The sequence below is a fragment of the Anomaloglossus baeobatrachus genome, chromosome 12, assembly GCF_048569485.1.
Source record: "Anomaloglossus baeobatrachus isolate aAnoBae1 chromosome 12, aAnoBae1.hap1, whole genome shotgun sequence".
Taxonomy (NCBI): Eukaryota; Metazoa; Chordata; class Amphibia; order Anura; family Aromobatidae; genus Anomaloglossus; species Anomaloglossus baeobatrachus.
The window spans coordinates 55,885,114-55,900,725 of record NC_134364.1 but is presented as its reverse complement, the minus strand read 5'-3'; the positions used below and the strand labels follow the sequence as shown (position 1 = coordinate 55,900,725).

Genomic DNA, 15,612 nt, shown 5'->3' with positions numbered 1-15,612 from the left:
GATGTCCATGGGTTCCAGACTTAAGGCAGTGATTGCCTCCAAAGGATTCGCAACAAAATATTGAAAATAAAAATATTTTTTTTGGGTTTGGTTTATTTGTCCAATTACTTTTGACCTCCTAAAATGTGGAGTGTTTGTAAAGAAATGTGACAATTCCTACAATTTCTATCAGATATTTTTGTTCAAACCTTCAAATTAAACGTTACAATCTGCACTTGAATTCTGTTGTAGAGGTTTCATTTCAAATCCAATGTGGTGGCATGCAGAGCCCAACTCGCGAAAATTGTGTCACTGTCCAAATATTTCTGGACCTAACTGTATAGGCAGACAGACTCCGGTTCCCCAGCAGTAGAACTAGCAGATTTTTTTTTTTTTTTTTTTTTTTTTTTTTATACCAATCTGTGAAAAAATGTAACAAAGATATATTTTTTTGATGTCTCAATTTGGAAGCTCATCACATAGGGAGCACCGATGTGTCCTGATGTACCGTACACAGCTCCTTGGCAGAAAGCCTCAACCTACCCAAAGAAAACTACCTGAAAAATTGTTTCGAGCCGGTGGCGGTAGTAAAAGCCTTGTATCTTGCCAGCAGGTGATACTTTCCCTAAACAATCGGGGCACATTATGCTCGGCTTTTTGGAGATTCTAGCAGACTGTACACGGGATTGTGAGTGACATTTAGAAACAATGCGCTTTATTTTAGACTGGATTTTAATTGAATGTCTAAAACAGCTGTGACAAATCTACCTCTATTGTACAGAATAAATGTACCGTTCGGCTGCTTTTTGGGGATGGGGGGGGGGCAAAATATCAATTATGTACTTTTTTGTATTGCTACTTTTGTCATTTTTGGTAAATGTAAAAAAAAAAATTCAAGTTCTAGAAAGTGATGTATATGACGTATGTTCGATATTCTGCTTAACTGAATTGTGCCTTTTTGATCCTTAAAAAAACCCCCCAAAAAACAAAGAATATCCTCCCTTATTAGACTATACTGATTTTCTTAATCTATAGTTGTTAGAGCCCCAAACTTCTGATACAGATATCCAAATTCCCTGCATGGACTGGTAAGAGTAACGGCAGTCCCCAATAGGGGGAGCTGTAAAGTATTTTATGACCTAGTATGAGCTGTAGGTGATGTGTGTGAGATCCCTCTACTGGTGGCAGCAGGTAGTGCATCAGCCCAACACCGCTACTGATTGGCTGCAGTAGTGTCACATTTGTCTGGATCAAGCGAAACGTAAAGTGCATGAAAGACAGGAACACTGGGGCATTAGTAGAGTTTATTAATTTTTAAATACAATTTTTCAGCCTCTTTAAATTTAGGTCTCTGGAAAACCCCTTTAACTATGCCTATGCAGGGTATTTGAACAAAAATAGGTAAAATCCCCCACCCCAAAAACAAAACAGGTTTTCCATAAACTTGATAGCTGGGTTAGAGGGGAGCTATGCTAGTAAAACAAGGCACACCTGCCCCAATAATCTGGCCAGGAGTGGTGACCTCAACGACTACCGCTCATTGTCTGCAGAGTCCGGGTCAAAGGTGGTTGGTAAAAGTCGCCCTTCCCGGACCAGCAGAGACCACTGGCACGAGAAACCAAGGTGGACCCCACCCCTCAGTCCGCTTAATTGCACGGCTTAGCTCTGGCGTGTTTATTTGGCTGGAGAACCCCTTTAATATATGTCAGACTCTGTAAGCGAAAGAGACAAATCCAGTGTTCATGTTAAATTTATGGTCCAGTTTGGCACCACTTTATCTATTGCACTAAGAATTTGTATTACGAGCGACCCCGCCATTATACAATAACCATAATTGCTCCTTTTGCAAACTTGGAACTCAGAGTTATCCAGCAGCTGCGATTCATAGCAGTCTGTATTCTGAGAATTGTATGATGGCGGCTGCAGCAACCCCTGAGGTGCTTGTATTAGGGGTAGTTCTAAGGAGGGGGGGGGGTCTTCTTGTAAGGCCATAGTCACACTTGTGAGGGACTCGGCAAGTTTTGCATGGCCACACACTCTCCTGTCGGCTGCATGTATTTCTGTGCAGCTGAGACACTCCTATCAGGAGAGTGTGTGGCCGTGCCGGGTGATGCCGATGAGAGACTGCACGAGTCACTCGCAAGTGTGACTATGGCCTAAGACGATTAATAATAAAAATGACTGCGGAGCTGGGATTCATCACACAGATGACGTTCAGATGTTTTGGCACCAAATTATAGAATGAAGATCATTTGGGTAACAGTGAATGTTGTGTGCAGTGTAAAGACATTAAAAGTCAATTTTTCTGTTCGAATTTGTCTTTTCTGTTTTAAAAACTATTAGATTTTCTTCTAGAACCTTTAGTGAAGAATGGACGTCCACCAGGTGAGAGCCAAGTGTTCATTGCGCCATCTGCATCACAACATCACGAGACGCCGATGATGTATGTAACAAAGACGATAAAGGAAAACTAAAATCCTTCCTGTAGGTGCTGGAAAGTCCAACTAAAACCAGTAACCCCTGCGTGAACAGCGGTGAAGATCACTTGCTTGCTGTCAGTCAATGGGAACATTTCCGAAAAGTGATTGGTTTTCAGTCTGTAGCAACTTTGGACACAAAAGAAGGGTCCCCCATCCTATGACTTGAGAATATCTTGTAATTTGACATGGGCTCATAAGAATACTAGATATCCCCTGGCAAGATCAGTGGCCACATATTGAGGTTTTGTATTATTATTAGTGATGAGCGAGCACTACCATGCCCTGTTACTCAGTACTTGTAATCTGTCAGATGCTCAAGTACCCAAATATAATGGAAGCTAATGGGGGACTTGAGCATTTTTCTGGAACATGTTCCATTACACTTGGGCACTTGAGCTGCAGCCATCCGAGCATCCAACTGCTAGTTACCAGTACCGAGCACCTGAGCATGGGAGTGTCTGCTCATCACTAGTTACGAGTACTGAGCACCCAAGCATGGTAGTGCTCGCTCATCACTACATTATGTACATTCCAATTTTAGTTTTTGACAAGAGCCTGTCAGTTAATCTAAAAATAAAAAGTGAAAGCTGTGATGTAATTAGCTGCCATTTGCAGTGTTTATAAATCTGCCCCATTGTATGACTAAGCTGCAAATAAGTCAACTGGTTGCTATTGGAAACAGTCAACAAGTGTGTAGTCAGACACGCCCCTCATTGTTAAAATTTGTAGGTTTTTTTTTCAGCTTACTGTAAAATGTCTGGAGTAAAATACCACTTTGCACAAGGTTACATACAGGTATATAGGGTCCATCAAGTTCATCCCTAACTGACCACTTATAGAAATCATTGTCCAGAGCTAAAATCTTAATTGTAACATTAACACAGGTTCAGCTGAAAATTTCCAAGTCATGAAGGTGTGGACATATTTACATTTGTATTTCAAGAGCTGTCATCTTTCAACAGAAAACGTAAGTTTTTTTGAAGGTGTGCAACAAAAGAGAATTTTGTAAAGGAGAGAGATGACAAATACCATGTTTAATGCATTTACTAAAAGTCATATTTCTAAGGAGGAAATAGGCTCCAGACAAACATCATTCCTGCCATTAAAAGGGATACGGCTTATAGCTGCACTTACAGGGGTTTTTGCCCACAAAGCACATCTTAAACAATAGATCTTGGAATAATAATAATTTCCACAATTGGATGAGTTTAAAAAAAATGTCCCTATGCTGAGAATCTTATATATGTGTGTCTGCTGTGTACTGTGTAATGGCCGTGTCTAACCGTACAGGGGGACATGGTCTGATCATACCACAGCTCCTGGGCCGGGGAGGATGGAAAAGAAAAAAAAAAAAAAAAAAGTATACAGACCTAACATCCCAGGATCATAGGTAGGGAAATGTTTTACCGCACAGAAAGATCCATCTGTTTTAAAACATTACCTCACAGAAAGAATCTGCTTTGATCCTGTGCTGTCATGACTTTATACTCTTTTGCATCCTCCCGTCCCCAGGAGCTGTGGTATGATCAGACCATGTTCCTGTACGGTCAGACACAGCCATTACACAGTACATAGCAGGGACATATACATATACAAGATTAGGTAAGCATAGGAACATTTTATATAAATACATCCAAATGTGGAAATTATTATCCCAAGATCTATTGATTAAAATGAACTTTGGTTTGCAGGAAAACACCTTTTAAATATGTATTTTGGCTATAATTTACACCACTTTTGGTGGCATAAATTATAAATCTATTGGTTCATATCTGTTCAAAGAACTGAAAAACCAGGGGGTAAAGAAATACCGTTCTGCAGAATTTTTTTTTTTTTTTTTTAAATACCTCTCTATGATAAATTCCTCCCCTAATGTCACGTTTTTCTAATCTTGTATAAATTCCTTAACAGTTTTTTTACACTAAATATTGGCACCACCCTTGTCATCAGGTTGTATTTGGTATTGCAGGTAGGCCACCATATAGTTTAATAGAAGTGAGCTGCAATACCAGACACAACACGTCTTTCTTTTTCAGTAGTGGCGCCAAACCACTTCACAGCTCTTTTTTTTTTTTTGTTTTTTTTTCAAATTGCTTCACAAATGAGAAAAATAAAAACCACGAAAATGATGCGTTCATTACAAAGGTCATGAATTTTATTGAATCAGTATCCCACAGCTTTGGGGAGACGTGTAACACTATCTTACAGAATATATTAGAATCCCTTTTACATCAATGACCTTCAGTCCAATACGTCAGCATTTCATGATTTTAAAAATGGCATAAAAAAAAAAAAAATTTAAAAAAAAAGCCCGATATATCTGACTGTACAACAAAGAAATAACCCGGAAATCTGTAGAAAACCAAATTACTCTGTACAACACTTATGAATTCTTTTGAAGACAGGTGGGCCCTTTTCATTTTTTTTTTCTTAAGAAATGTGCTAAAATTTACATATTAATTAACATTTCACATAAATAGAAAACAAAAATAATAAAAAGCCACATCCATGCGATAAAATATCTCCAGTCTCAAGTAAAAATAGGGAAAGGGGACACATCGCTTAATCTAAAAAAAACTGAAAATCTGTAAAAATGGCTATAACTTGAGAAACTTCCACCAAGTACATAGATATAAAGTTACTATGTGCATGCGAATGAGTGAACATCCTGCGCCGTTTCCCGAAGCACCAATGCTAATTAGGGGGAGGGGGGGATTCAAGGTGAAATGAAGGATTGTGCACCCCTACACTACATCTCTCCAGGAATTTGCTGGTGGGCGACTCTGGAATGTTATTTGGTTGGGGTGGGAAATGTGTCGGAAGGGGTAACGGACTATGTGGGGGGCGGGCCGTTGGTATATCTCAGCATTGGATAAAACGACCTGGCAAAATTGTTAGCGTGGGCACAGCTGAAGTCCTCCTCCGAGACGGGAATCATGCAGGCGAAGAAGAGCAAGAGGAGGAGGAGAAGTTGCAGAGGGAAAGCGGCTCGCAACACTCGGTAGAAGAAGGACCTTCTCCTTGGAGACTCCTGCACATTGACTTCAGCAGCCATCCTGTAATAAGAAATAAAAAATGTTTTTAATAAAATATCTTGGCTCTGTTTAAATCACTAGCGAGGACTTTTTTTTTCCCCCTTTACTAGGGTCTTCCAGGGGGTTTATCAATCCTCTCTAGTATCTCCCTGCAGATCCTCAACTTCCAAGGTAAAAGAGGTGGACACCTTCTGGGAACTTTTCTTTTTTAACTTGAAATTATTGCACACTTTGTGCAATACTGAGGCTATAGTAGACATTCTATTCCTGACTGGGGAATGAGTTATCTGAGAATCAGTCAGCGAGCTCATTCTGATGGGAGAATTTATAACTAGTGATGCGCAAACTGCTCGTTCCTGAGTACACAAGTACCAAGCATCAAAATGCTCGCTGGTAGAATGGAAGTGAATGGGGAATTTGAGCATTTTTCTGAAAGATGCTCGAGTTCCCCATTGACTTCCATTATACGAGTACCGAGTAGTTCGCATCTCTTTCTAACTCTTCTGAACTTCTTTCACCTGATTATTGCCTTCACAGTTCAGTACAATTTTCACGTGCTCATTTATAGCTCAGAAGAGCGAACGTTTAACCTCTACCATCAGAATGAGCATTGAGTTCACTATGAACCTTTCTTTTGCCATCAGTGTAAAAATTGTATAGATTCCAATTAAAAAAGTGATTTTTAGCCTGAAATACAGGCATTTAAAAAACAGCAAAGGGGTATGCTAGCTTAAAGGGAATCTGTCAGCAGGTTTTTGCTATGTAATATGAGGACAGCATGCTGCAGGGGTTAACACAGACTTCACTGATATGTCTCTTATTAAGGTTTGGAAACTGGGGAAAGAATAGTATATATAAAGCACCAAAAAGACCCAAAAGATCTGCAATACTATGTAAAAAGCGTATGAGAGGTAAATGATTGTGAAAACTTGTATTTATTCAACAAAACTAAGTTTCTGCTATTGTTTACTTGCAATGATTGTTTTAGCACCAGGAACTTGTCATTGCTGGACTAAAATCAGCTGCTAGTCTGACCACTCCCCTTCCTCTGATAAGCAGCTCAGTCTATGGACATTGTACATACAGAGTCTGGTGTGGGCGGAGTTAGCTTTCTCAGCTCTGCTGAATTGCTAAATCTAAAAACCTCTAAGTCGGAACTCAGACGGCTAGTAAACTTTGGATTCAGGGTCTCTTTGCCTACATTATGCTGCTCTCAAATGAGGAAGATTATTCCCTGTAATCTGGCCATCACCTATCCACTAGAAGCCTCCAATTGTCAGGATGGAGGAGTTGATTAAAGGACTAGAAAACATCCAAAATTCTACAGACCTGGTAGAGTCTTTGGCGGCTGCAGTCTGTAAGAAGACAAATAAAGGACATTTGTTATTGAAGGTTTGATATTTGGGTATTGTACATGTAATAGAAATATTTGTGCACGTTACTGGTAGAGTTTGGAGAATATCCTGAAATTTGATCATGGCAGGAAAAAAAACCCCAAAACAAACATTTTGATTAAATAAAATACAACAAAACCCTTTCATACTCTCTTCTGCCATCCCGATTCTGTGCCAGGTTCCACCAGTGACTAGATCCCGTGTGATCACATAGGATCTAGTCAGCAGCCCCTGCAAAAAGACTGGGAGAAATAGGGGGTCCGGGCAGGGAGAGGATAAGGGGCTTTACCCCTCCAGCACCAGCTGACTTGTAATGTTGCTGCACAGTTTTTCCATTTAATTTGTTTAGAATCCATTTGCTCTTCCCTAGTTATTGGCCACCATGGACCCCAGATAACGATGGGTGCGGAGGTCTTACCTGCTGGTGAGCGGTTGGGGAGATCATAGAATCGACCTCATCAGCGGCTGACGTGTCCTACAAGAGAGGAAGGAAAGGAAAACCTGTTACTATAAATGAATGGGAGTCATGCAGACTTAAAGGAATTCTCTGGGACTTTAATACTCATTACCTGTCCCTCCATAGACCAGAATGAGAGCGCGCCTGTAATACCATTCACGGCCACTACACAGCGGTGTCCCCTTTGACCAGTTGATCGGTCTGATGCAGATAAACCATTAATATTAAAGTCCCAGAACATCCCTTTAGGCCCTGTGCACACACTTCGGATTTACCCGCGGATTTACCCGTGGAATTCGTTGAAGAAATGCTGCAGAAAATGTTTAACATCTCTCCAGTCATTTTCCAGCAAAATCTATGGGGTTTAAAAAAAAATGCGGGTTTTTTAGTCCCTGCGGATTTTCTGCTGTGGAATTAATGTGCATGTCACTTAATTTCCGCAGTTACATGCAGTTTTTGCCATATATAAATGGTAAAAACCTGCAGGGACCAACCTGCGGAAAAACCGCAGCAAATCTGCACCCAAAACGCGGAAAATCCGCATGCGGATTTTGCGAAGTTTTATTACCGCAGATGCAGGAATCTTTTAGAGGGTCTGGAATTTTCTTAAGAAAATTCCATTTTCTAGTGCGCACAGGGCCTTAATGTGGCCCTTTGTTTCAAATCTTATCAATGAGCATCTTTATTAATAACAATAAGTTACATAAGATGCTCATTCATCAGCCGTAGTCTATGCTCCCTTTTAAGCACATGGGAGATATAGCCCCTATAGAAAAAAAAAAAAAAAAAAAACCCCTGCACCTTTCATGCTTTAATGGCTGCAGAAACTCAAGTTTAACCAGATATGCTAATTAGGGTGCTTAGTGCACCCTGGGTGTTGCCAGCGGGCTCCCTGCACCACTCCGCCCACTTGTTTTGCATAATAGAGCAAGCTTCGGCACACTCCGATAAGAGAATATGAAATGAAAAAAAAATTCTCAGGTGATTTTTGTTGCAAGGCACAAAAAAAGGTTCATCAATTACACCGTTTCAGCTCGTAGAGCTTTTATCAAGGTGATACTAAAAAAGATATACAAGGACATAGACCATACAATGGATGGATCAATTGGATCAAAACGTGGTTGTGGGATGATGCCTATTGCTGCAATAATACAAGTAGGTGTGAAAAGGAATGGTGATGATGCCAATATATACTGGCGAAAAGTGATGCTGTCCTTGGCAATAGTCATCAGCGGAAAATAGAAAGTTTGGGAGCTGAAGAGCGTGAATCGCCTATGGCGTCACAGAGGGGTATTTTAATGGCAACTGTCAATACAGGCTTAGTGCAATAGGGATCCAATGGAAATCCTAAAGGTAAGTGTGTAATAGTGTAATAAATCACCAGTGAGGGAGGCGGGGACATGCAAAGCAAGTGGGCGGAGTGTGACCTGAGCCTCGCTCACACCCAGGGTGCACCGTAATTAGCAGAATTTGATTACCTCAATTTCTGGAGACTGCAGCCAGTGATTAGAGCACTGAAGGAGAAATTTATATATGGGCTATTTTTCCTACAGGACTGTATGCCTAGCCCCGACAGACAGTATGCACTGACACACTTCCTTTTAAAGGCTAGGTCTTAAGATATGGGAGATAAGGAAATAGCCAAGAACATATGCAAGCCCCTTCCATTCATTCCCTGTCTGGAGATAGAGGAAGGACTCTGCACCAATACATGCCATGAAAGTCTATGATGAGAAAATGTCATATTATCAAGATCTGCAGCAATCAACGCTAGGAGGGTGAGACCCCCAAGATGTAGAAGGGCTCAGCGTACCCTCAGCACAAGCAGGGCAGTGTATGGACCCATAGATTACTACTCAGCCCGTCACCGCACGGCTTGGGCTCCAGAATAAGATTACTGCTCAGCTTTAGTGATCAGTAGGAACAAAAAACCTCAAAAATCAGCACCAAAGAGGCACCAGAACTTATTAAAAACCAGTTACTGTTTAGTAAACATTTTTTCTGATAAGTTTTACTTCTTGTATCAATAATGCACACGAAAATAAGCAACTTTGTAATATATTTTATCACAAAGATCTGCTTCTTTCTCCTCCTGGACTGATCTTGCATTGAATTCATGGGTAAAATCAGTCTTCAGTGAACATCATAGACTTTCTCATTACTGAGATGACAGTTGGTGCTTATAAGATTCTCTGGCGGGAGGAGGAGCTGGAGGCCATCAGGAGATGACAGTTGGTGCTTATAAGATTCTATGGAGGGAGGAGGAGGAGCTGGAGGCCATCAGGAGATGACAGTTGGTGCTTATAAGATTCTATGGAGGGAGGAGGAGCTGGAGGCCATCAGAAGATGACAGTTGGTGCTTATAAGATTCTATGGAGGGAGGAGGAGCTGGAGGCCATCAGGAGATGACAGTTGGTGCTGATAAGATTCTATGGAGGGAGAAGGAGCTGGAGGCCATCAGGAGATGACAGTTGGTGCTTATAAGATTCTATGGAGGGAGGAGGAGGAGCTGGAGGCCATCAGGAGATGACAGTTGGTGCTGATAAGATTCTATGGAGGGAGGAGGAGCTGGAGGCCATCAGGAGATGACAGTTGGTGCTTATCGCAGACTATGACGAGAGGAGGAGATAGAGGCTGACACAAACATTCTAGTGCAAGTTTTCCTGAAAGAACAATTCCAATTCTCCATAGAACTTTATGAGCACCAACTGTTATCTCTTATCTCAGAGATGGGAAATCACTTCACTGAAAATAGATTTTATTAGTGAACTGAAAATTGAGAATTAAAGATCAGTCCAGGAGGATAAAGAAGCAGATTTCTCTGATAAGATATTACAAAGATTCTTTTTTTTCACATGTACAACTGATTTTGAAAATAGAGAGTAACCATCATTTTATTTTTTTTCCTAACACTTACATACCCCTTTAAGTCTATAACTAAAGCCTACAATTCATAATATAGGAAATTTAATTTAACAATGAGAAGGACCACCTGCCCAAAAGGAACGTGTCCTCACCGGAGCGCTCTGAGCGGCAGCCAGGTCTTGTGAGACGTCCATCAGGAGCCGTCTCAGTTTGGTCCCAATGACATGCGTCCTCTCCTCGGCCTCGATGTACCCGGCCCCAGAAGTGCTGCTCAGCAGCTCCCGGCACAGCTCCTGCAGGGCCTTCACTTCACCCTCTCGCTCCTCCAGCTGCTCCTTCAGCTGCTGCATAAAAGTGGAAAGTTATTAAATGTTACTTGTAATTGTCTACAAGTTATATTGGAAAATAAATGCGATGAAATAACCTTTAACGGAGACGGGCATTCAAAGAAAGGTCTCGAAGGCTTGTACATGGCAGAGTACTGCCCCCCTAGACTGCAACAATTGCAAAACATCCAACTGCAGTTTTCATGTAACTTACTGTTATTGAGACTCCTAAAGCTGGTGACATCAGCTCTCACATGCTACCCTTCCCCTCTTTTAATTACATACATACATACACACACACACACACACACACACACACACATATATACAGTATACACATATATACAGTGTCCATCCATATCCTCTCCATAGCCATTAACTTGAGAACGGCAGCAGCTGTAGGCATAGAAGTGGTGTCTAGGTATAGTAAAGTAGCCATGCGCTACGTAATGACACCACCTATAGCGCCACCTGGTGGAAAACAACGGAGTTAGCATTTTTATCTTGAAAACGGAACGAGAGAGAGAAAAAAAAAAAAAAGTGTGAATTACAACGTTGTAGGGCATCATCAATTCAATACGAATCGACACCTTGCATACAGAAATGCTATGATTAGAATGTGTAAATCTCACAAGGCTGCGGACGTGAAGCGATACCTCATGGAGACCTTCATACAAGTCATTGGGTATGGTGGCTGTGTGGAGTGGCCTCCACGCTCACCTGACCTGACCCCATTGGACTTCTTTCTGTGAGGTCACATCAAACAGCAGGTGTATGCGACCCCTCCACCAACATTGCAGGACCTACGATGACGTATCACAGATGTTTGTGTAAACGTGTCCCCTACCATATTGTACAATGTGCAGCAAGATACAGTATGCTGTCCAGAGTCCAGATGTGCATTGCAGCTGACGGGGGCCACTTTGAGCATCAAAGTTACATGAGCGCCATATGCGTAACCAGCATTCAATGTTTTGCGGGGGGGGGGGGGGGGGGGAAGTCATGGGTTTCGTATCATAGCATTTCTGTATGCAAGGTGTCGATTCGTACTTAATTGATGATGCCCTACAACTTTGTAATTCACTTTTTTTCTCTATCTTGTTCCATTTTCGAGATAAAAATGCTAACTCCATTGTTTTCCACCAGGTGGCGCTATAGGTGGTTTCATTGCATATCGAATGGCTACTTTACTATACCTAGACACCACTTCTATGCCTACAGCTGCCGCCGTTCTCAAGTTAATGGCGGTGGACAGGATATGGGTGGACACACTGTATTTTTATATATTATGATATACAGATATTATCATATAATATACACACACATGCTCAGTTTGGCTGAAAGTGTGCTTGTTCAGAATAGGAAGAAGGGAGCATGCCTATGCAGACACCTCAAAAAGGGTCTTCCATGGAGTGGAATAAAAGGATGCGCAGGATCCCGTTCTGGGAGTCCACATTGGTACTTCGTGGCCACCAGACAAGGGCAAACGTCCTAAACCTTTTCTGAAATTATGACATTGTGTGAGGCCTGGTGACCAATCATGACCTTGTGGTGGTGGGAGGGCTCCTAATTAATAGGTGCTGAACTAGCTGCCATGGAGTACCAAGGTCAGAAAACCCCCCCAAAAAATCCAGCAACAAAACTATGTATGAACAAGCGCTTAAGCTTGCAATATGCATTACCCAAAGGATTTTATCGGGCATGATCAACCCTTTAATGTGCACTGGGGTTGTCATGACAGAATCCAAAATGCGATGAGAAATTACCATTGTTTTTTAACCCACAATCACCAGAAAAAGCCAAACAAAAAACATTGCATGTGAATTCACACAGAGGAGATCCATATCTCCATAGAGGATCAGACTCCTATGTCAGACTATGTGAAACCTTCTACTAATGAACAGTTTGCAGAAAGGATTGGGCATCTTTCTGCAGAATTTCCACCTGTAGTCCATGAGAAGAATGGCTTAAGAATATAAATCGCTCATCTGATCCCATATTAGAACTTGTAAGATCAAGAACAAGAGAATGACACGGCCGTAATATATAAAAGTGACTAGCCTATTTTCTCAGGGTGCGTTTCACCTATATAGCTTCTTCAGGGCCTGGAGGATCAGATACAGCATTATGACCCTTATTTTCCTGTTCTTGAGCAATAGTTGCTATTTCTACTCGAGGATTGAGTTTTCATTGACATATATCTGTATTTCTGCAAGTATGTACTATGAAGATGTGCTTGGCATTACCGGGCATATTAATGCCTCCTCAATAGCTAAGACCCCGAGGTGCCCTGTGGCCATGACAGGGAGTGGTGCTGTCATGTCTGTATATAGCGGGACTTACTGTATACGCAAGAGATTACATCTATTCCAGCCTGACCTGGCGCTTATTATTCTTATACGATTACAAAGCTTATTACAGACATAATCTTCTCCTGTGTCATCTAGTAATGGGGATGCCACGTTCCTCGTCCCACCGCCCGTAGAACTGCACACAAATACTTTAAAGGAGAAGACGGGAGGGTGTTTGGGTTTGTCCTTCCTGTACGAGGGATCTTACCATCAGATTCTTCTGTAAGACATGTGGGTCTCCAGCATCTGTCGCTTTGTATTGGAGCCGACGTTCTTCAGCTTCAGTCAACCAGAACAATAACTTATCGCTCCGCTCCTGGAATTCCTGCAGAACGACATGTAAGGCATGAACGCAATGCTACCTTGGTCATACCGGAGAACATCACGTCTCCAGGACCTACGGACGTAATGGAGCAATGTACCACTTGGCATAACCCGTGATAGATTTGTCCCCTGTGGTTACACGTACAATGTCATGTGCTCCAATTGACTACTGCATGCTCTCCTTTCCCGATATATATGGATTCTCAAATTAGAAGAGTGTGCATGTGTTCTGAAAAAGGCTGCTGCCAGAAACCTCTGGCAGAAGCTTTGAAATGCAACACACCCGATTCTTTACCCAACATCGGTTTGGAGAACATGGAGGTCCCCATACACATTAGATAGTCAGCCGATCCTGCCAAAATTGGGGTCGAATGACATTAACTTGAAACATTTACCTTACACGTCAACTAATGGGTGGGATGCACCCCCTATTAAAACATGCACCACATGACCCAGCTGTAAACCTATGGCTAGAGCAGCCTGGTGGGGTGGGAGTAACTTTTTCCAACCAACCGGTTTCAGAGGTTAGTCACCCTCACCTGGTCCAGCGTGTTTTTGCGACTATTCTGGTCTTTGAAGATGTGTAACGTCCTTGCTGCAGCCTATGGCTACTACTCCAAACACTGGGCTCAGAGCCGCAACGTTACGTCAACCTAGCCCAAACTACTAGAAAGGGTAACGTTATACCCCCTCCCAATGAAGACAATGGTTTGCTAGCATCGAGGGAAGCTCACCTCGCAGTGCAGCAGGTCGCTCTGTAAGCGCTCCCTCCAGGCGTCCAGCTCCCGGCACGCTCGCTCCCAGCGCAGGTTCACCAGGTGGAGTTTATTCAGGACAGCCCTAGATTCTGTATCATCGTCTCCAGGCCTGATCTCTTTGCTGGTCAGGTTTGCAGATATAACCAGGGCTTTAGATTCATCAAATGCTTTCTGAACATCCTAAAAGAATGACAGACGTGTAATCATGAATGTCAGCCCCCACAGATGGACTACGGCAGCCATAATCAGATATCATGTTAAAGGATTAGATTACCGGGACAGAAAAAGAGAATTTTGTTTACTTACCGTAAATTCTTTTTCTTATAGTTCCGTATTGGGAGACCCAGACCATGGGTGTTTAGCTTCTGCTTCCGGAGGACACACAAAGTACTACACTTAAAAGTGTAGCTCCTCCCTCTGAGCCTATACACCCCCCTGGAGAACCAGATCTAGCCAGTTTAGTGCAAAAGCTGAAGGAGAATAGCCACCCACAAGTAAAACAGAGTAAGAACCGGAACAACCGGAGACTCTGTCCACGACAACAGCCGCTGATAACACGCGGAACAAGAAATTGCCAACAGGCAGGGAGCTGGGTCTCCCAATATGGAACTATAAGAAAAAGAATTTACGGTAAGTAAACAAAATTCTCTCTCTTTATCGTTCCTATGGGAGACCCAGACCATGGGACGTCTCAAAGCAGTCCATGGGTGGGAATAAACAGAAAAACTAAGAAGTAGGCGGAGCCTAACTTCACAAATGGGCGACAGCTGCCTGAAGGATACGTCTGCCCAAGCTCGCATCTGCCGAAGCATGAGCATGCACTTGGTAGTGCTTCGAGAAGGTATGCAGGCTAGTCCAAGTGGCAGCCTGACAGACTTGCTGAGCCGTAGCCTGGTGCCTGAAAGCCCAAGAGGCACCGACAGCTCTGGTCGAGTGTGCCTTGATCCCCGGCGGGGGAGGCACCTGAGTGCACTGGTAGGCGTCCGAAATGGTCGACCTAATCCAACGGGCTAAGGTCGGCTTAGAAGCAGAGAGGCCCTTGCGCCGACCTGTGGTTAGCACAAAAACAAAGGTGCACCGCCTAAGAGCAGCGGTGCGAGACACATAGATCCGGAGAGCACGCACCAGATCCAAAGTATGCAACGCTTTTTCAAAGCGATGAACAGGAGCCGGACAAAAGGAAGGTAGGGTAATGTCCTGGTTAAGGTGGAAAGGAGAGACCACCTTAGGAAGAAAGTCCGGAGTCGGACGGAGAACCACCTTGTCTTGATGAAAAACCAAAAAAGGTGACTCCGAAGAGAGCGCAGCCAAATCAGAGACTCTCCTGAGGGAAGTTATGGCCACTAGAAAGACCACTTTCTGTGAAAGACGAAACAAAGAAACCTCCCTAAGAGGCTCAAAGGGGGGTTTCTGCAAAACAGTGAGGACCAAATTGAGGTCCCAGGGATCCAAGGGCCGCCGGTAAGGCGGAATGATGTGAGACGCGCCCTGCATGAAGGTGCGGACTTGAGCCAGCCGGACGAGACGCCGCTGGAACAGCACTGACAGAGCTGAGACTTGTCACTTGAGAGACTTGAGGGACAGTCCCAGCTGCAGACCGGACTGTAGAAAGGACAGAAGGGTCGGCAAGGAAAATGGCCAAG

General features: G+C 42.9%; 1 protein-coding gene across 2 annotated transcripts in view; it reads right to left on the bottom strand.

Annotated features, from left to right (window-relative positions):
- Positions 1-4,592: 4,592 nt before the first annotated feature.
- The window catches only part of SYNE2 (spectrin repeat containing nuclear envelope protein 2), a 518,190-nt gene continuing 507,170 nt past the window's right edge, over positions 4,593-15,612 (bottom strand). Inside the window, exons 110-115 of one of the 2 annotated variants that reach the window (XM_075330437.1) lie at positions 13,946-14,149; positions 13,096-13,212; positions 10,363-10,551; positions 7,307-7,363; positions 6,824-6,849; positions 4,593-5,515 (exon numbers count right to left, since the gene is read on the bottom strand). In XM_075330437.1, coding sequence (XP_075186552.1) covers positions 5,293-5,515; positions 6,824-6,849; positions 7,307-7,363; positions 10,363-10,551; positions 13,096-13,212; positions 13,946-14,149 — 816 coding nt within the window. In that variant the 3' untranslated portion in view covers positions 4,593-5,292. Of the gene's footprint in view, positions 5,516-6,823; positions 6,850-7,306; positions 7,364-10,362; positions 10,555-13,095; positions 13,213-13,945; positions 14,150-15,612 lie in introns of both variants that reach the window. The other variant, XM_075330436.1, reaches the window with a different exon arrangement.